Consider the following 22,684-nt stretch of genomic DNA (forward strand, 5'->3'; position numbering starts at 1 on the left):
AGTGGACATGACAGATCATGCAGGAGATCTGCGAGAAGAGTAGATGGTGAGACATATATCAAGGAGTGTGGACGAGACACATCAGGTGGACATTGAGATCACTGAGAAGACCACGGAGACCACAGGTGAGAAGTGGACCACAAGGAGGTGGACATGGAGGACCACACAGGTGGACGACGATCAGACAAGGAGGTGGATGGACAGGATATATCACAGGTGGACATGAGACCACTGAGAGACACAGGCACGAGGCACTGAGGAGACCACAGGTGGAGGTGGACACAGGACACGAGACCACGAGATCATTGACAGAAGACACAGGGTGGATGGTGAGACCATATATAAAGTTGGAGGTGGGACGGTGAGAGACACAGGACACGAGACCACTGAGAAGGAGGTGGAGTGACACAGATCCACAGTTGGACACTGGGATGGAGACAGGAGACACTGAATGACTGGAGGTGGAGACAGGACACATGAGGAGGACACGAGACCACAGTGGATGGACAGACACACGGTGGACCACGTAGAGACACAGGAGTGGACACTGTGGACATGAGACCACAGTGGAGACACACAAGGACACAGGACACACAAGGATACACAGGTGGACACTGAGACCTGTTGAGGAATGGACACAGGACACAAGAGACACACAAGGTTGAGACACACAGGATGGAGACACAAAGCAGGTGGACGACACAATCAGGAGGAAACAAGTGAGACACAGGACACAGACACTGAGAACCAGTTGAGACCGGAGGACAGGAGAGGAACACATAAGTGGACATTGAGGACACATGGAGACACACATGGTAGAGACACACAAGGAGACAGTGACTGTATCACATGGAGGTGGAGACAGACAGGGTGGATGAGTTAGGAGGACAGAGTTGAGGAGGTGGGTGGAGGACACAGAATGTAGACATTGGAGGACACACTGGATAGTGAGACAGTTGGAGGTGGGATGGTGAGATATACACTGTGGATGGCAAGAGAGATTAGGAAATGGAGGTGGAGTGACACAGGTGGACCACTAGGATGGTAGAGTGGACACGGAGGTGGACACAGGACACGGATGGAATATAAGTTGGGCAGATAGAGACACAGGTAGTGGACACTGAGACCAAGGATGGTGAGAGGACCAGTTAAGGACACAGACCACAGTGACCAGAGACATTGAAAGGACAAGAGACCACAGACAGTGGAGATATACAGACACTGTGTGGGATGATGAGACCACTGTGGAGACAAGAATCATTGAGAACAGTGGGGTGGACACTGAGAGATATAAAGTTGGACAGTGGACACAGACCACAGTGGATGGTGAGACAAGGAGGTGGACGAGTGGAGACACAGTTGGAGAGGACAGTGGGAAGACTATCATGTGAGACATTGGAGAGGGTAGAGTGGATGGTGGGAGACACAGGAGGTGAGACTACAAGGTGGACATTGAGACATGAGATGGATAGGTAGATGGTGGAGATATATAAGTGGATGGTGAGCTATATATCAGGTGGACATGGAGACTGGAATGGAGTGCAAGAGTGGATGGTGAGATATAAATGGAGGTGGATGGTAGAGATATATCAGGTGGTGAGATCATTGAGATGGGAGTGGATGGTGAGATATAAAAGATGGTGGGAGAGAGACATATAGAATTTGGAGATCATGGATGGTGAGATATATATAGGTGGACATGGAGAACAGAGAGAAGGTGGATATTGGATCATGGAGAGGTGAAAAGGAGAGACAGAGATAAGAGTTGGAGGTGGGTGATGGATATCTGTGGATATGTGACAAGGTGGATATGGAGATCTATTGAATTTGGGAAGAGGTGGATGGTGAGATATATGGAAGTTGGAGGTGGATGGTGAGATATAAGGTGGATATGAGATCATTGAGAGGAGAGTGGGGTGGATGGTGATATATAAAGTTGGAGTGGGATGGTGAGATATATCAGGTGGATATTGAGATCATTGAGAAGAGTGGGGTGGATGGTGAGATATACAAAGTTGGAGGTGGGATGGTGAGATATATCAGGTGGATATTGAGATCATTGAGAAAGAGTGGGTGGATGGTGAATATATCAAGGTGGAGGTGGGATGAGGTGAGATATATCAGGTGGATATTGAGATCATTGAGAAGAGTGGGGTGGATGGTGAGATATATAAAGTTGGAGGTGGATGGTGAGATATATCAGGTGGATATTGAGATCATTGAGAAGAGTGGGAGTGGATGGTGAGATATATAAAGTTGGAGGTGGGATGGTGAGATATATCAGGTGGATATTGAGATCATTGAGAGAAGAGTGGAGGTGAATGAGAGATATATCAAGTTGGAGGTGGGATGGATGAGATATATCAGGTGGATATTGAGAGATCATTGAGAAGAGTGGGGTGGATGGTGAGATATATAAAGTTGGAGAGTGGGATGGTGAGATATATCAGGTGGATATTGAGATCATGAGAGAAAGAGTGGGGTGGATGGTGAGATATATAAGGTGGATATTGAGTGGATGGTGGAGGGTGGATGGTAGAGATCATAGAAAGGAGTAGGAAGTTGGAGGTGGATGGTGAGATATATCAGGTGGATATTGAGATCATGGAGAAGAGGTGAGGTAGATGGTGAGATATATAAAGTTGGAGGTGGGATAGTGACATATATCAGGTGGATATTGAGATCATTGAGAAGAGTGGGAGTAGATGGTGAGATATATAAAGTTGGAGGTGGGGATGGTGAGATATATCAGGTGGATATTGAGATCATTGAGAGAGAAGAAGTTTAGGGTGGATGGTAGAGATATATCAAGTTGGAGGTGGGATGGTGAGATATATCAGGTGGATATTGAGATCATTGAGAAGAAGAGTGGGGTGGATGGTGAGATATATAAAGTTGGAGGTGGGATGGTGAGATATATCAGGTGGATATTGAGATCATTGAGAAGAGTGGGGTGGATGGTGAGATATATAAAGTTGGAGGTGGGATGGTGAGATATATCAGGTGGATATTGAGATCATTGAGAAGAGTGGGGTGGATGGTGAGATATATAAAGTTGGAGGTGGGATGGTGAGATATATCAGGTGGATATTGAGATCATTGAGAAGAGTGGGGTGGATGGTGAGATATATAAAGTTGGAGGTGGGATGGTGAGATATATCAGGTGGATATTGAGATCATGGAGAAGGGTGGGGTAGATGGTGAGATATATAAAGTTGGAGGTGGGATGGTGAGATATATCAGGTGGATATTGAGATCATTGAGAAGAGTGGGGTGGATGGTGAGATATATAAAGTTGGAGGTGGGATGGTGAGATATATCAGGTGGATATTGAGATCATTGAGAAGAGTGGGGTGGATGGTGAGATATATAAAGTTGGAGGTGGGATGGTGAGATATATCAGGTGGATATTGAGATCATTGGAGAAGAGTGGGTGGATGGTGAGATATATAAAGTTGGAGGTGGGATGATGACATATATCAGGTGGATATTGAGATCATTGAGAAAGAGTGGGGTGGATGGTGAGATATATATAAAGTTTGTTGGAGGTGGGATGGTGAGATATATCAGGTGGATATTGAGATCATTGAGAAGAGTGGGTGGATGGTGAGATATATCAAGTTGGAGGTGGGATGGTGAGATATATCAGGTGGATATTGAGATCATTGAGAAAGAGTGGGGTGGATGGTGAGATATATAAAGTTGGAGGTGGATGGTGAGATATATCAGGTGGATATTGAGATCATTGAGAAGAGGTGGATGGTGAGATATATAAAGTTGGAGGTGGGATGGTGAGATATATCAGGTGGATATTGAGATCATTGAGAAAGAGTGGGGTGGATGGTGAGATATATAAAGTTGGAGGTGGGATGGTAGAGATATATCAGGTGGATATTGAGATCATTGAGAAGAGTAGGGGTGGATGGTGAGATATATAAAGTTGGAGGTTGGATGGTGAGATATATCAGGTGGATATTGAGATCATGGAGAAGGGTGAGGTAGATGGTGAGATATATAAAGTTGGAGGTGGGATGATGACATATATCAGGTGGATATTGAGATCATTGAGAAGAGTGGGGTGGATGGTGAGATATATAAAGTTGGAGGTGGGATGGTGAGATATATCAGGTGGATATTGAGATCATTGAGAAGAGTGGGGTAGATGGTGAGATATATAAAGTTGGAGGTGGGATGGTGAGATATATCAGGTGGATATTGAGATCATGGAGAAGGGTGAGGTAGATGGTGAGATATATAAAGTTGGAGGTGGGATGATGACATATATCAGGTGGATATTGAGATCATTGAGAAGAGTGGGGTGGATGGTGAGATATATAAAGTTTGTTGGAGGTGGGATGGTGAGATATATCAGGTGGATATTGAGATGGATGGTGAGATATATCAGGTGGATATTGAGATTGATGAGGTGGATGGTGAGATATGTAAAGTTGGAGGTGGCCTGGTGAGATATTGGAGTTGATATCTGTAAGTTGGTTCAAATGTCAGAGATGTCAGCTGAAGAATGAGGAATAACGAATGTCCATGACTGATGAGACCGTGTAAGAAAGTGACAAGTCAGATGAGATGGTGACAAGTCAGATGAGATGGTGACAAGTCAGATGAGATGGTGACAAGTCAGATGAGATGGTGACAAGTCATGACGAGTCACATGAGATGGTGACAAGTCACATGAGATGGTGACAAGTCACATGAGATGGTGACAAGTCAGTTGAGACAGTGACAAGTCAGATGAGATGGTGTGGCTGATGAGATGGATGAATTGGATGAGATGCTGAAATTAATTAAATGGACAAGATGGATTGGATGGATGCAGTGGAAACTGAGAAGGAAGAGATATAGGAGAAGCAAGTAAAACAGGTGTGTAAGAGGAAGCGTAACACACGTAAGGAAGCCATTATAAGGGAAGGGGAATATACAGACTAAACCAGCATCACCTGAAACATATAAACTTCTGCTTTAATCAGGATTACTTCTCTGTTTTACAGTGAATGAAATTGAAATACAGAGATGAAACATTCATTTTGCTGTGTCCTGACACAGTTGTGAAAGTGACAAACTACTTTAACGATGTATTCAAATGTTCCAAGTGAGCTTCAGTGATGAACATTTGGTTGAGACAATTATCATATCTGAATGATGGGGTAGGCATTAGGCAACTGAGTTTCTGAATGGTTACATGAGAAGGAAGAAGCTAGGAGTATACATGAAGGAGAAGGTATGAAGATGACGGAGTCTGATGAAGTCGCTCAACTTCCAGCATCAGAATAACAGAGGCATGTGCGAAATAACATTAGTTTGGAAGAAAGTTGAATTTTGTAGATATTTGCTTCCAAATGTGAAACTTAAAATATTTGAACATGTCACGGCAGTTGAATTTCGATGAAATTTGTATTCTTACAATTGACTGATTAGTCAATATATGACGTAAAAACATTGTCAAGTGAAAACATCATCAAATTAACATAGTCCTGTGGGTAGGCCATTTGGATATCCTGCTGAAGGGGGAATGAATGACATGGGCAAAAATTATTTTGCAAAACATTTCACGCACTATAATAATGGTTTTGCTAGAATTTCTGAATATTCTGTGATGGGAATCCATGCCCCACATTCACCTTTGTACAATGTCTTTCAGTCCATTTTTGATTTACTGCTTTAACTTGTGAGCCAATCCATGTATGAAATGCGCCCCCACAAGCTTGGGTTATCATACGCCACTACTGCTACTTTGTTGGTGTCTGGTAAATGAAGCATAGTGCACCCACCACCACAACCACCTCGTCCTTCTCGACGGCGGCGGTGGGCTGTATCTCTGCATCATGGGCTGCTGTGGCAAGCCTTCTCTACCTGGCATGGCTCCAGGTAAAACCAGGCTTCTTCCTGCTCCTAATGAAGGACCAAAGATACCGCCAGCTAATATCTATCTAAGACAGCTACATAGATGGCCAAGACAATATTGTTTATCTTCTGACCAAGAAATATTATACCTAATTCCGAATACTTCTTATGTCGGCTAGTTTCAGTTATCTGTACCATACCAAGCACAGCTGCATTTATTCTGGGACAGAAACATTTATATTGCTTGTGTTTCAGTAGATACTCATATCCTGATAGTTACCTGTTTTGGGGGGCCCAGTGGCAAAGTGTTCACTCTTCACCGAAAGCAGTTTGAATCCTCACATGTCCTCATTGGTGCCAATGGAAGGGAATTATTGATATTCTTTGCCATGCTATGGATGTGCTGTACTATCTCCAAATTATTTTCCAGATATCAATGTCTGGTGCTGTACTGCCTAGATCAGATGCTGTACTGCCTGAGACCTAGATAAGAGGCTGTACTGCCAGAGACCTAAATCAGATGCTGTACTGCCAGAGACCTAGAACAGATGCTGTACTGCCAGAGACCTAGATCAGGTGCTGTACTGCCAGAGACCTAGATCAGGTGCTGTACTACCAGAGACCTAGATCAGGTGCTGTACTGCCAGAGACCTAGATCAGGTGCTGTACTACCAGAGACCTAGATCAGGTGCTGTACTACCAGAGACCTAGATCAGGTGCTGTACTGCCAGAGACCTAGATCAGGTGCTGTACTGCCAGAGACTGTACTAGATCAGGTGCTGTACTGCCAGAGACCTAGATCAGGTGCTGTACTGCCAGAGACCTAGATCAGGTGCTGTACTGCCAGAGACCTAGATCAGGTGCTGTACTGCCAGAGACCTAGATCAGGTGCTGTACTGCCTGAGACCTAGATCAGGTGCTGTACTGCCAGAGACCTAGATCAGGTGCTGTACTGCCAGAGACCTAGATCAGGTTCTGTACTGCCTGAGACCTAGATCAGGTGCTGTACTGCCAGAGACCTAGATCAGATGCTGTACTGCCAGAGACCTAGATCAGATGCTGTACTGACAGCTTGTATGATTCCCGACCATGTCATACCAAAAGACACGACAACATTGTATATGTTGTCACCTGTCTGCCTGGCACTCAGCTGGAATAAAACTGGAGTATGCTGTGTCTGAGTGGACTGTCCACGTTAACTTATGGCATGGTATCTCAGCGGGCCAGCACTGTGGATTCTGCAAAGTGTTGACCAGTAGAAACAGACGCCCTTACATGCACACGCATACGCACGCATGCACACATGCACACATGCACACACGCACATGCACATGTGTGCACACACATGCATACACTCATGAACACATACACATACATGCTCACACACATGCTCATGCTCTGTATGTGAAGTAAGTTTAAGCATGACCTTCAGCTCCACCTCACATCCCTTGAAGCCAGCTCCCTCTCTCCATGGATATGCATGTCCACCAGGATCACCGCATGCTGCGGGTGGTGTACTGACGGTGACCTTCTGTTCATACTTGCATGTGTCATTTAGCTTTGTGCCTGAATATCTGCATTTTGATGGGAAACACTTTTGTAAGTCACTGTGCCAATAAATCTCAAATTAAATGGTGATAAAGGTTTCAGTCACTAAACCGGGCTCATGTTGAGAGAAATATGTCGCTAAATGTTCCGAACTCACACAAATGAGCAGATTACATGGAACCCTTACATTTGACATTTCAGCTAAGGAAAAAGTTGACCAGCTTTTTGTTTGTGATAATTTGACAGGATTTTTTCTGTGGTTTCCACAAAATGAGACCTATAGCATATTGCTTATTCGTCCTTTCTCCTTGGTAAAACTCGGTTGTCATTACGTAGCTGCTGGGGCCACACGCAGACAAGGCCATTTTCAGCATTGAGTTGTTAACTGTGATGTTGTACATGTGTTGATGTTGAAAGTAGAATCTTACATGTTGATGAGGGAACGATTTCTTGATGACAGAATCCTTTAGCGTTAACTTTTGAAAGCATGTTGAACCTTAGACTATGCTGCAAGTTCATCTGTGCCCATGTGATGGTATAAATATGCAAATTAAAAAAAATATTTGACATTTTCATTCATTGTAAATATTATGTTATCAAATGAATACATTTCCGTGTTAGATGTGAAATTCACTTCCTGACATTTGGCGCCAGAAATGTGTTGGATGTGACATTCCAAGTTGCACTAGGGCAACCAGCGGGGACTAAATGTGAAAACAAAATAATGTTCACAATTTACTTGTCAACTTGTCAACAACTGCATTTCAATAATTTTGATAGATTTAGCGATAGATTTTCTTCCTGACTGTCAAAGTCAAATGTGGTGTATCCATGCTGATCTATTACCAAGAGTGAGTGAGGTTAGTTTTACGCCGCACTCAGCAATGTTCCAGTTATATGACATCAGTCTGGACCAGACAATCCAGTGACATGTATCAACCAAGTCAGCGAGCCTGACCACCCGATCCCGTTAGTTGCTTCTTACGATAAACTGAATGCGACAAATTCATTACTGAAGATCAATTCTAACCCGGATCTTCATAGGTTCCAGTACAAGAGTTCCATAGCCATGTACCAGTCATGCACATTCATGCTACTCTGCTAACCAAGACTAACAAATTGTGCTGAAGGCAAGGAGTCTTCCATGACTGGCAGGGTTGGTGGGGTAGCCTAGTGGTTAAAGCATTCGCTCACCACGCCAAAGACACGGGTTCAATTCCCCACATGGGCACAATGTGTGAAGCCCATTTCTGTCGTCCCCGCTGTGATATTGCTGGAATATTGCAAAAAGCAGCATAAAACTAAACTCACTCACTCACTCATTGCCTGGCAATATTGGTGACTGTAGTTATGAACAAGTTTTCAGTGCTTCAGTTTTAATATTATTCTTGTACTCTATTTCATTTGAACCTTTTCATGCAAAACCCTCAATGGATATCGCATTATCGTTAAATTGTGGTTTATTAATTCTGTGACAGGGGGAGTTTCCCCAATCTTGCCAAGGAGTATGGTCCCTATCTACATTAGTAAAAGTGACAAAACGGGGAAAAGGCTTCAATGCTTTGTTTTGCTTTGTTGTATTGAATGCAACTTTAGAGTGCTATGAAAGCAGACTATTTGTTCAGTTCTTGTAATCAGTGTGTCCATGAAGAGGGGACGACGTCATGTTGTATTTTTCTCAACAGTGAAACCCTGTGGCATTGTACATCTTGATTTGACAGATCAGCATTATAAGAATTGCCAAAATGCACACGTTCAAATATCTGGAGGTTATTACACACGATCATGCTTCATTCTGGATAATATTACTTAAAGCAGCAATACCATACCACTCTCTGGTATATATTGTAGATATAGAGGAACTCCTGTCTTTTGTGGGAGATATTGTTTACACCTGAACAACATACATATTCTTCGTGCTTTGTACATTGTTTCATCAACATGTTTCCATGTACAAAGTACACATTTGAATGTATAGGTTTAAATCTTGATCTCATGTTGTCGAGATAATTGGATGCGATTTGGATGCGTCTATCATTTTGTCCTGCTTGTCAAGCTGAAATTGCTGGCTGGAAACAGATAATCTTGTTTTTGACATGGTGAAATTGTTCTGCTGGATGATAAAAGTGTTAGGAGGAAGTGAGAGAGGTAACTGGCTCTCTCGCCTGTCCGTATCAGCCATTAAACTCACAATTACAGGGACATTGACTTGTCATCAGACTGTCAGAGCAGTACCGCACAGAATGGATGGGTAACAGGGTCGCAGTAATTGCAACATTTGTTGATGAAATATATTATAACGCATTATGTATTTTTAGATATAAGTTCTTCATTCTCAATTCATGTGTCAAGAAATATGTTTTAAGTATTCAAATGCTTTGTTACATTGTTGGTAAGGTCGAGAGTCCAAAAGACCCATATCCACTGTTTTATGGATAGAGTATTCAAAATGATAGAGCAGGACAACATAAAAGAATCTGAAGGTTTATTTCCATCATGAAACCAGTGAGTGCTGGGGTGCTGACAGTCCAGTCATGGTTGGGTGGTACCTGGATTCAAACCAATGACCACTGAATGTAGTCTGTCCCGGTGTTCTGTTCCCTCATGGTCCTACATGTGTGGTAGGGTAGCCTAGTGGTTACAGAGTTCGCTTGTCATGGCGAAGACCCAGGTATGATTCCCCACATGGTACAATGTGTGAAGCCCATTTCTGGTGTCCCCAGCCATGATATTGCTGGGATATTTCTAAAAGTGGCAAAAAGTAAACTCACTCACTCACTCATTCATGTGTGGTGTGTCTAGAGAGTTCCATGTGACTTTTATATCCCTTGATATGAGATAGTTGACAGAGTTGACAAGGAGCCCACAAAAAAATGGATCGTTAGATTGGGGTTTTGTGTAAAAGAAATAGAAAATGTACTTAATAAGTACTGAAAAAGAAATTGGACCTCTGGTTTTAGCAGAAAAAGGGTAGTTCACAGGTATTGCTGGATAGCCTTAGAAATACCATTGGTACTAATGTACTCCAACCAGGACAAAATGTCCCCCTCAATGCTCACGATCCCTCACTTCTTCTGTTCTGGTCCACAGTAAATAGAACTTGAAGTCTTAACCCGATGTCATAATGAGAGTTAATCATGTCAACTGACAGTCTTAGCAGTCCAATTTTTAACATGAAGGGAATTAATGCTGTGTTGCCAAGTGAAATCTGTCTCTTAATATGATTAGAGTGTGCATAAATATGACTAGTATGTATAATGGGTGCCATATTCCCTCTGCCTTGTCTCCAAACTAGATGCGAGTGTCCCCGAGCAACTCCTGAAATAGATGGAGTGACGATACTACCGTTTCAAGGGGGCACTCAACAAGGTTTGCATGCTGGAGATATGACTTGTGGCAAACAAATATCTCCTCAACAATTGGCCTCTTGGGGAAGATGGATTCCGATTGAGTTTGGCCCCAAGAACACTATGAAGCTAGTTTAGGAGTTAGTTGATAAAACGGGTGTAATCCAAGGACAGGTTTTCAACTGATCTATTTTGGGAGGTAATAATTTGATATGATCTTCAGGAGCTAGATCGCTGCTGGGTATGATAATGTAGAGGAAATGATGCAGAAGAGAAGACCATTGTTTGAAGGAAGAACCGTTTTTTAAGTTGTCATCATTTATTGTTTGCAAAATGGGAATATGTACGTTTGTAGCTGAACAAATAGTCTCTGTGATGCTTGTGATAAGGCGGTGAAGTTCTTTTTTATCTATCAAAACAGATCGGGTGTTTGCTGAATACTGAAGTTAAGTCCCTGTGGGTTTTACAAAGCTCCCCAGCAATCTATTCTTTTTGATAAATCACAACATGAATGGATTTTCTTGTTAAAATCTGTGGTTATTGTACAAGGTGTAAAGTCCAGCTCTTCTTGTCCCCAATGTGTAATGGGTTGAATATCATAAGAAGGGTGGCAGAATCAAGCCCCTCAACCCATGTCATGTTTCTCCAGCTACAGGAAGTCTTCACCCTCTCTGTCAGCTTTAGGTTTAGGGTTTGAACGTTTTCACTTATAAATTATTCATACAGAATAGGTTCCCAGCAACCTTTCCTGGTCATCGATGACCAAATTGTTGGCCAGACTTTGTTACTTTGTTGTTTGCTCACAGTGTCGGTCACAGGATTGTCTGGTTCAGACTTGATGAAATACAGGCCACCATCAAATCTGGAGTATTTTTGAGTGGTGCGTTTTCAACAATATCCACTTCTTGCATCTCGCATCACGTTAAGCAACAGTGATAAGCTTGATACAGTGTTAAATACTAATTAACCCACCCCCACCCCCACCCCTGCAACTCGCCCATGGTCAGTGATCATCACAGTAAGAGCTACAGTGATAACAAATAGTGTTCAATATGTGGCAGGGGCGGTGGGGTAGCCTAATGGTTAAAGCGTTGGCTCGTCACGCCGAAGACCCGGGTTCGAATCCCCCACATGGGTACAATGTGTGAAGCCCATTTCTGGTGTCCCCTGCTGTGATGTTGCTGGAATATTGCTGAAAGCGGCGTAAAACCAAACTCACTCACTCACTCACTCAATATGTGGCATCAAAGATAACAGGTGGTTGTCATGATGTTAACACTTTCAGATTAGAACGAGAAATTCAAACCAGATGTTCCAGCTCAAATAAAGCATGCAAGAACCCTGTTTAACTCCATAGCCCCATAATTTCCACTCTTACATGCGATGTACAAGAATCAAATAGTTTCAAGGCAACAGTTTATCTGGGTGAAGACGGTACGAGCAGTGGTGTGTGAATGGGTCTTTAACCAGAACCATAGCCCTAGGCTTCAGATGTTATCACTGTCAGATAGACTATCAGCCAACCTATGCCAACCCCTTCATTGGTGTATTGTAGTGCTGGAGCCCGTCACGTGACCTGCCTGGCATATACCTGGCGGGGGATCTCAGGTGTGACCTCGTAGGATGTGGGGGTCGGGTCGTCTCGTCAAGGATGAACGGCAATTCCCGATTGATATGTCAGTTGTTTCATCTTATGACCGAGGAGAAAAAAACAACATAGATGTATTACTTGATAGAACTGTTAGTGTACGTGTCTCATTCTGCACTGTCATTGTGGTGTCAGCAGATTTGTGTCGGAAATTCAACCAGCAGTTGTGTCATTGTGTTAGTAGTCTCCTTTGTTGGGCTGGAGTAGGCCTTCTTCTGATTATAGGGACACGAAGCATGGCTTTATTTTATTAGGACAATTGAGTCATTTACTGGAGTGAAGTTCCATTACATGGCGATGTGTTGTATGGCTTTCAAGGGCTTGTCTTAATGGGAGAGGGCTTTGTTAAGTATTGTGAACACCCTTTGTGGCTTTTATTTCCCAAGTAGATAATGCATGGATAATGATAGACAGTGACTTGAAACCACAGAAGCTGAGTCGGAAGGGAGTCATATGAGCTACTACACTGGTTATGGCTAGATGACTGCTTTAGTTCATGTCAGCTTTGTGCTGTCAGGAGATTTGTGATTATTTTCAAAATACAATTTCTCAAGAAAGAAAAGGTTTGTTTATCCAGTACTCCAGCTTGAGGTGTTAGGTTATCAAGTTGCCATTGGAATAAACTGCTCAAAAGAAGTGAAGGAAATCTTGATTTGTTTTTCATATTAATGTAATTAATCTGTCATGGCAAAGCAGATTAACTGCAGCAAGTTAAAGATCTGGTTGACTTGCGTTAAGCTGTTTGTGATGTCCTTCTGACCTGGCAGTTTTGTCGCTCAGTGGTTAAAGCGTTCGCTCGTCATGCAGAAGACCCGGGTTCAATTCCCCATTACAATGTGTGAAGCCCATTTTTGGTGTCCCCTGTGATATTGCTGGAATATTGCTAAAGGCGTTGTAAAACTAAACTCACTTACTCACTCCTTCTGAACTTTTGTTTATGAGGAAACCTATGCCTTGAAAAACCCATTGCCATACGATAAACCAAGGACTGACAAACAGACAAGGTGTTCAAAGACTTGCTCCAGGATAAGGTGTAGGGATCTTTTCTAATGCACTCTAAGTGACACATTCCTAAATGTTTTTGATGGTATTTAAATAATATACTCAACAAAAAAAGTTAAGAACCACCCCAATATTCAATATTTAAGTATTATATGGATCATAATGGAACTATTGAATACTTTAATATTGAAAGTTGGTAGGTCCTTAACTTTTGTTGTTGAGTATATAATGATAATGACTGCCAAATGGTACATCCCTGCTTACACCTGCAAGTTTTGATCTGAGAAAAGGACAAAAATTGCTTGAATGATTGAAAGCAGTTCATTTGTTTTTCTAATGAACATGTCTAACAGTGGAGTTCAAATGAATAATTTACCGTCCATTTGTCACGGATATAACGCTACATGTGGCATATTTTATTCGTTATTAGGGACCCCTTACATGTTTATCTACCAAAATCTGGTTTGGGACACAGATCCTTTGACTTTCATGCTGTATTTCAAACACTGCAGTAGTCATTGATGAATTTATGTACATCTTGTTTGTCAAAAAGAATCCTTTCATAACCTCGACCTTTGAAGTAGGAAAATAATTATTGGTTTGTCATTTTCTAAGGCAAGCATTTGTCACTTAAGTCAAACAATAAACAGCAGCTGTAGGATTTATGTTCAAAGTCTGACTAAAAAGGACAGTATAAAATATGATCCTACAAAGAGGTAAAATTGGACGGTGACACAAATGATCAAAACTTGGTCCCACTTCAGACGTGAAAAGATGAAAGAGGCATTGCCAAAATGATCAAACCTTTAAGACATTCCAATTCAATCTTTTAACTGAGGTATTGCATAATACATATTGCTTTACACCAATGTGCCACCATTGGTAAAGCTTAACTGTTTCTGCAGCTGCTTGGGATCTACCCTCAGACACAGGCTAAACTGGGTGGGCAGGGATCTACCCTGAGACACAGGCTAAACTGGGTGGGCAGGCATCTACCCTGGGACACAGCTATCTGTTCTGCAAGGATATCTCTGTCCTGCTGGTTGATCCAGCTGTTCACCAAGAGACACACATCATTATAGCTTAACCTTAGCCTCAAATATTGTCCAGTGCTTTTCTTCCTTGAGGTTTTATTTGAAAATGATGATAAGAGGCAGAGTGGATCACAGGGCAATGTGTGCATTTCATTATAGTCCAACTTTCTGCTTGACTGAACCAGTTTGTGTAGGACACATATCATTTGAAGCTTTCGTGCTGCACTTTTGTTGGTATCTCAAGGATCAATTTAATTTTGAAGCATGCACTTCTCTTTGCTCATTTCATCTGATGACAGGTGCCAATCAAACAGGAACTCACACTTGAGATCCTGTTAAGCAAATTACAAAATGTTGGTTAAGTGAAAGTACACATCGGCATGAAGGTGTGTTTGATGTTATCTTTGACAGGATGTCAATATATGATAATATATATCGTTGCAATGATTAGGAAAGTATGGATGAAATGGTGTGATATAGGTAGAAATGACTTGTGCATAGATTAGTGGTGATGTGAGCAAGGGCATGGGAAGCCTCTCGATGGATGTATGGCTGAACATGACCTGAAGACTATCCTCCACTGTATGGCTGTTGCTTGTGTTCACAAGGACATCGTTCCCAGTAGGGCGGTGGGGTAACCTAATGGTTAAAGTGTCCGCTCGTCACACTGAAGACCTATGTTCACAAGGACATCGTTCCCAGTAGGGCGGTGGGGTAACCTAATGGTTAAAGTGTCTGCTCGTCACACTGAAGACCTATGTTCACAAGGACATCGTTCCAAGTAGGGCGGTGGGGTAACCTAATGGTTTAAGTGTCCGCTCGTCACACTGAAGACTTATGTTCACAAGGACATCGTTCCCAGTAGGGCGGTGGGGTAGCCTAATGGTTTAAGTGTCCGCATTTCGTCACACTGAAGACTTATGTTCACAAGGACATCGTTCCCAGTAGGGCGGTGGGGTAACCTAATGGTTTAAGTGTCCGCTCGTCACACTGAAGACTTATGTACACAAGGACATCGTTCCCAGTAGGGGTGGGGTAACCTAATGGTTTAAGTGTCCGCTCGTCACACTGAAGACTTATGTACACAAGGACATCGTTCCCAGTAGGGGGGTGGGGTAACCTAATGGTTTAAGTGTCCGCTCGTCACACTGAAGACTTATGTTCACAAGGACATCATTCCCAGTAGGGCGGTGGGGTAACCTAATGGTTAAAGTGTCCGCTCGTCACACTGAAGACCTATGTTCACAAGGACATCGTTCCCAGTAGGGCGGTGGGGTAACCTAATGGTTTAAGTGTCCGCTCGTCACACTGAAGACTTATGTACACAAGGACATCGTTCCCAGTAGGGCGGTGGGGTAACCTAATGGTTAAAGTGTCCACTCTTCACACTGAAGACCTATGTTCACAAGGACATTGTTCCCAGTAGGGCGGTGGGGTAACCTAATGGTTAAAGCGTCCACTCGTCACACTGAAGACTTATGTTCACAAGGACATCGTTCCCAGTAGGGCGGTGGGGTAACCTAATGGTTAAAGTGTCTGCTCGTCACACTGAAGACTTATGTTCACAAGGACATCGTTCCCAGTACTCAAACTTGGGTTCGATTCCCCACATGGGTACAATGTGTGAAGCCCATTTCTGGTGTCCCCCGCCGTGATGTTGCTGGAATATTGCTGAAAGTTAAACCATACTCACTCACTCACTCCCAGTCTCTGGTGTTGTAGTTCACTGTACAGAGTTATGTCCCTTAGTGATCCTAGAAACCTGTGATGGCGGGTTCAAATCCCAGTTTCACCCTGTTCATGTTCAAGGTTTGAAGGCCTGTACCTGTGCATGGGAGTTTCACCATCATCTGAAACTCATTTTCATCACAATAAAGACTGTGTTTTCAAAAGTTTCAACATGCTACCTTAGAATCATGATGGCTGTTTTAGGTGAAAAAAGAAACTTTTGAAATGTCAGTGTTTAGTTTTCTAATTTGTGGAAGTTATTGTTGTCACCTGCTGGTTTGTCTGGGCCAGAGTTGATAGCAAATAAACTGTGTATTGCTGACTGTGATGAAACAACAGCAGTCAATCAGTGTAGCCTGTACAACATTCAGCAGAGTGGTCTCCCTTCTTTTGTTTGATTATGTAATATTCAAGCTTGATTTATAAATTTCAGTGACATTTGAAAATAAATTTGAAGTATCCTCGCGTCATCTGTTTTCGTTCAACATCTGTTTTCGGTCGGCTGTTTGCGTGTTCATTTCTCGCGGTTATTAGCGAGATATTACGTCACCAGACAGGTTATTTTTAGCAGGTCGACTGCTTCAGCTCTGACTAACAAAATGCTTCGTGTGAAGTTTAGTAAGGTACATGATTGCAAACACATGTAAATGTTATGTTTTAGAACCGAGTTTACTAATGCATAAATTTTCATGTAATCAAAATGCTATATCTAAAATATCGTCAGCTCCACCTTTCCACCTCAAGCTGTGCATCTCTGTATGTGTAGTGAGATCTTCTGATGAATTTTGGTGCCCTTGTCAGCGCGAACCAGAGGAGTGAAACATGCCTGGACATGTGATGTAACTAGCAAAGTCTTATCATGATTAACTTTGACATGAAATTATTACGACCATAGTTTCTAATAATTATTATTGGAACTATTACAAATATTCTTTTTGGACTGGATGTTTATCAACTTTATATTATAAAAATATCAGCATAACACGAATACTGCTATGAGATTTCTGTTTTACGGAGAACCAATGAAGTGAACGAAAACAGATGATGTCACTTCCGCATTCACGATCTTTGCGTAGCGAACTATGAGGCCTGCTGTGCGGGTGAAACACGAGGTTAATCCGTCAGATATTTGAATATCATAAATAAATAACAAACAAACGAGGTAGGTAGCACTTTATGTTACGCTGGTTGACAAACCTTACATGACCGAAAACCGAATACACAAGGATACTGTAAATCATGAAATTAATGTGAGCATTATATTAATGTGAAATAAAGTATGTAGTCTTCTCACATTATTATCATGACGCTAGCGTTTCAGTCTGACCATGTCTACTTTTGAGAGCTTAATAAAAAGACAGAATGACATAAATCTCTTGTTGTCTCTATATTCTTCAGGTTAGCATTCATCATAACAATACAGCATATAACAACAAGTTAGATATCTCTCTTAAAATTAATTGACAAATGAGCTTTAATTTCCACGACACTAATTGATTTCCATTGAACTTATACATCGGCAAAATAGGTAACAATAGCAAAAGTGTTGACACTACACATTACACCAACACAGGCCACTTCATGGCAGCGTCATCCAAACATCATCAGCTCATTTCCATTCATTGCTTAACAAGCTCAATTCCGGTTATTTGGTAAATAACAAGTGTGAAAATAAAACAAAAAACATCAAAGATTCAAGGTGTCACATTTTATCATCAGATTCCTGAGCTCACATTAATTTCATGACGCATTTTAGATTAGACCCTTGCACTCGCATAAATTTGTGACCCATTAATTGCATGATTTAGAGTATGTACTCTGAGTGCATGTGTTTGTTTTACTGATGACAGCCTGCCTTGTTTCAGTTTGTGGACCTGGGGCGCATCACATCAATTGAGAACAATCACAAGAATGTGGACATGGCAAGGCAGGGGCAGGAAGTGTGCATCAAGATAGAGTCCCTCCCAGGGGACACACCCAAGATGTACGGCCGACACTTTGACCACACAGACATCCTGGTCAGCAAGGTGAGTTAAACCTGGGTTTTGGAAGGTTAAAGATTCGGGATGTCAAGTCTCTTGTGACATGTTGGTGGTTGAATAAGAGAAGAGAGCAGGTCAGCAAAGAGTGTGAGGAGAGTTTTTGACATGTTCTACAAACTGAAATTTTTTAACGTAGGTCGAAAGAAAGAGTCATCTGTGCTGAATTGGAAAGGGGAACCTAAAACTTGAGTTAAATACAGTCACACACTGTTGTGTCGAAATTTGATGTGTCAAACTGACAGTTGCTTGAAGTGATAGCTTGGTTCTTGTGTATTCATATTAGGTCTTCATTTTGTTGGTGTGGTGAGCATTGGATAACTGGGGATGGTGGGGTTGTCTAGTGGTTAAAGCGTTCAGTCGTCACGGGTTCGATTCCCCTCATGTCGTACAATGTGTGGAATCCATTTCTGGTGTCCCTGCCGTGATATTGCTGGAATATTGCTGTAAGTGTTGTAAAACTGAAACTCACTGACCGCTCACCGTGGATAACTGGAAGTATTTACGTGGTTCCCTTCAACTACTACTGAACGGCCAACCGCTCGCAATGATGGGCAACAGTGCCGCCTGCAGCAAACAAAAAACGGACACTTCATTCAAAAACCTTGACACTCTCTTCACCGAAACAGCCATATTTCACTTAATTCATCTCGCTTGGTGCTGCTGCCGTACCAGGTTATTTTGATCACAGGGTGAAGGGGGGCCATGGGTGTTTGCTGTGTAGAGTTGTATCCCTTGGACATGGCAAGAAATCTGTGGCGTGATTTCAATCACATTTCTTCTGATAATGGTTTGTCAACACCATACCTGTGGTGGTAGTTTACATCACTATCATGTGTGATCGCTTCAGGGATTCCTCCCGAATGGGCTGACAGACAGCGATGTAGCTTGAATACTGTTAAAAGTGGCTTTGAACAAAACCCTCCCTCACTCATTCATATATAGAAAGATTTTTTTGTCCAGTGTTTTGAAATGTGTTGCGCTGTTTGAGGAGTTTATTTATCACAATGTTTGAAAATATTTACAACTGATAACGTGTATGAGATGTTCTTGGCAGGACACCTCAGGGCCAGTGTGAGTGTGGATGGAACTTTGATACTGTTCAGGCTCAAGGTTGTTTTTGTCCTGGTTGTAAGATTCTTAGCATTTTGTAACTGTTTATTGCAAACATGTTGTTTATCATCTGCATAATACATGACCACTGCCAAATTTCTCAGATACTGGAACTCTTCAACAATTTTATCTTTTTAGCAATATTTAAAGTCTCAGTTAGCCTGTCTATTTCATGATGCAATTTAGACAAAGCCAAGCTCTCAAAATGTCAAACTCCACAAGGGTGAAATACCAAACAAGTGAAACTCTCTGTTATCAGAGACTCTGTACAATTGAGATTGTTGAGAGTAACAGAGATGGTGTAACAGGGATGGAGTGAGGCGGTGTAACAGGGATGGAGTGAGGTGGTGTAACAGGTATGGAGTGAGGTGGTGTAACAGGGATGACGTTAGGTGGTGTAACAGGGATGGAGTGAGGTGGTGTAACAGGGATGGGGTGAGGTGGTGTTACAAGAATGGAGTGAGGTGTAACAGGGATGACGTGAGGTGGTGTAACAGGGATGGGGTGAGGTGGTGTAACAGGGATGGAGTGAGGTGGTGTTACAAGAATGGAGTGAGGTGTAACAGGGATGACGTGAGGTGGTGTAACAAGGATGGGGTGAGGTGGTGTAACAGGGATGGAGTGAGATGGTGTAACAGGGATGTAACAGGGATGGAGTGAGGTGGTGTAACAGGTATGAGGGAGTGAGGTGGTGTAACAGGGATGGAGTGAGGTGGTGTAACAGGGATGGAGTGAGGTGGTGTAACAGGGATGACGGAGGTGGTGTAACAGGGAAGGGAGGGGTGAGGTGGTGTAACAGGGATGGAGTGAGATGGTGTAACAGGGATGTAACAGGTATGGAGTGAGGTGGTGTTACAGGGGATGGAGTGATGTGGTGTAACAGGGATGGAGTGAGGTGGTGTAACAGGGATGGAGTGAGGTGGTGTTACAGGGATGGAGTGAGGTGGTGTTACAGGGGATGGAGTGAGGTGGTGTAACAGGGATGGAGTGAGGTGGTGTAACAGGGATGGAGTGATGTGGTGTAACAGGGATGTTAGTGAGGTGGTGTAACAGGGATGGAGTGAGGTGGTGTAACAGGGATGGAGTGAGGTGGTGTAACAGGGATGGAGTGAGGTGGTGTAACAGGGGGATGATGTGAGGGTGGTGTAACAGGGGATGGAGTGAGATGGTGTAACAGGGTGGGGTGGTGTAACGGGGAGGTAGAAATTGTGGTGTATGGAAGTGAGGTGTAACAGGGATGGGGTGAGGTGGTGTAACAGGGATGGAGTGAGGTGGTGTAACAGGGATGGAGTGAGGTGGTGTAACAGGGATGGAGTGAGGTGGTGTAACAGGGATGGAGTGAGGTGGTGTAACAGGGATGGAGTGAGGTGGTGTAACAGGGATGGAGTGAGGTGGTGTAACAGGGATGGAGTAAGGGTGGTGTAACAGGGATGGAGGGAGGTGGTGTAACAGGGTGTAACAGATATGAAGTGAGATGGTGTAACAGGGATGGAGTGAGGTGGTGTAACAGAGATGGAGTGAGGTGGTGTAACAGGGTGTAACAGATATGAAGTGAGATGGTGTAACAGGGATGGAGTGAGGAGGTGTAAGAGGGATGGGGTGAGGTGTAACAGGGACGAAGTGAGGTGGTGTAACAGGGTGTAACAGGTATAGAGTGAGATCGTGTAACAGGGATGGAGTGAGGTGGTGTAAGAGGGATGGAGTGAGGTGTAAGAGGGATGGGGTGAGGTGGTGTAACAGGGATGGAGTGAGGTGATGTAACAGGGATGGAGTGAGGTGGTGTAAGAGGGATGGAGTGAGGTGGTGTAACAGGGATGGAGGTGGTGGAGTGGGAGGGTGGAGGGGTAATAGGGTGTAACAGGGATGGAGTGAGGTGGTGTATTGGAGTGGTTTACCTGGCAACCAAATTAATGCAGAAGTATATCTGCAATATGTAGCAACTCTCACTCACCTTTTCTTGAACTGGTGATAGTTTGATGATAAGGTATTTCCGGATTCACACATTTCAATTGTTTAAAAGCAGAATATTTTGAAGAAATCCTCTGAAGATTTGAAATTGGTTTGGTCTTCAACAAATCAAGATGGAAATGTTGATGGAAAAAGTTATGCCCAAATTATGGAGATTGGTGCATCTGATGTCAGTCACTGGGTTGTCTGGTCCAGATACAGCCTGCTGCATATGGCTGAAATATTGCTGAATGTGGCTTTGAACAAAGATCATAAAACCTTTCTCTCACAAGGATTGCTTGCTTGCAGTTTTCATCTGCCTGGAATGTGCTGGCGAGTCGTCAGTGAAAGTAAATAATGGCCAGATTTGTGGGCAACCAACAAGACACACCGATTACCAAGTGCCTAAGTAGAAAGAAGGAATATGTCAGTGAGGCAGCCCTTTGACATTCTAATCAGTTTATATTACCGGGCTATCCTCCCTTAATGTGGAAGAGGTCATGTTGAGAACGTTCATTTCTCCATGTGTATAGAATGCACCTAGTGACCTCCTAGTGCGGGTGGGGCGTTTAACCTCGCTCTTAACACAGGTCATGGAGTATGGAGTAACGTAAGGGGCAACTTCCAGGGGCACCTCATTCATTTGAGGATTTTTTGTTCTGCTGCAATTCAGATAAATGTTGACAGTGAAGGGCTTGGATGAAGGGATCTATCTAGAACTGTTCATAGGCAGATATTCAGCCCAAAGTCAGTAAATTTCCCAGATGGAAACAAAAGATTTTCCTGGTCATGTTTATGCTCTTAGAACCATGAATGTTGGAGGGAAGGAGCACACTATCTTGGTACACTATCTCCAAAACTATTCTCAAACCTCCTTATTTTCAGCACATATAGAACTAATAGAAGACAAATAGCTTATTTTATAGCTTTGGTGGGGTAAAATGTATGTCACTGAATAAGGGACAGTATAAAAAACCCACAAAAGATTAATTTTAACTCAGGGATCCTTAATGCAATATCTACCTCATAATCAAATGCACAAAAATCCTAAATCTTTACTCCAAAGATGCCATTAATGTTTCGTCTGCTTAGTTGACCTCCCACCTTACAAGATCACGCTACTAGTCATGTGACCTCACTGTTAGATATATTTTCATGGCATGCCATTTTTTAAAAAACTTTTAGTTTATGTTGAAGGGTGAACAAAGACATTTCCTTAAGGTTGAAACACAAAATTTATTCTGGGTAGTATTTTAATTAACCACTGTTAACGAAAGTTCAAGAGAATTCATGAAACTGAAAATAGCTCTATTTTACCCGCCTCCTGTAAGTCACGTGTTTGTATGCAAATGCAACTGAAGGAATTCCCTCTTTCAGCCATTTAGAAAGTAGCTAACCTGTAATACCTGGGTCGTATTG

The 22,684-nt window shown here is 42.7% G+C and overlaps 1 protein-coding gene across 1 annotated transcript in view; it reads left to right on the plus strand.

The window, feature by feature from the left end:
• Window positions 1-22,684, plus strand: part of LOC124282177 (eukaryotic translation initiation factor 5B-like) — a 114,983-nt gene that overhangs the window by 85,218 nt on the left and 7,081 nt on the right. Inside the window, 1 exon segment of the mRNA XM_046718142.1 lies at window positions 18,032-18,193. Within this exon segment, the coding sequence (XP_046574098.1) occupies window positions 18,032-18,193 (162 nt within the window).

The sequence above is a fragment of the Haliotis rubra genome, unplaced genomic scaffold (assembly GCF_003918875.1).
Source record: "Haliotis rubra isolate DU_JTF1 unplaced genomic scaffold, ASM391887v1 Scf294, whole genome shotgun sequence".
NCBI classification, from domain to species: Eukaryota; Metazoa; Mollusca; class Gastropoda; order Lepetellida; family Haliotidae; genus Haliotis; species Haliotis rubra.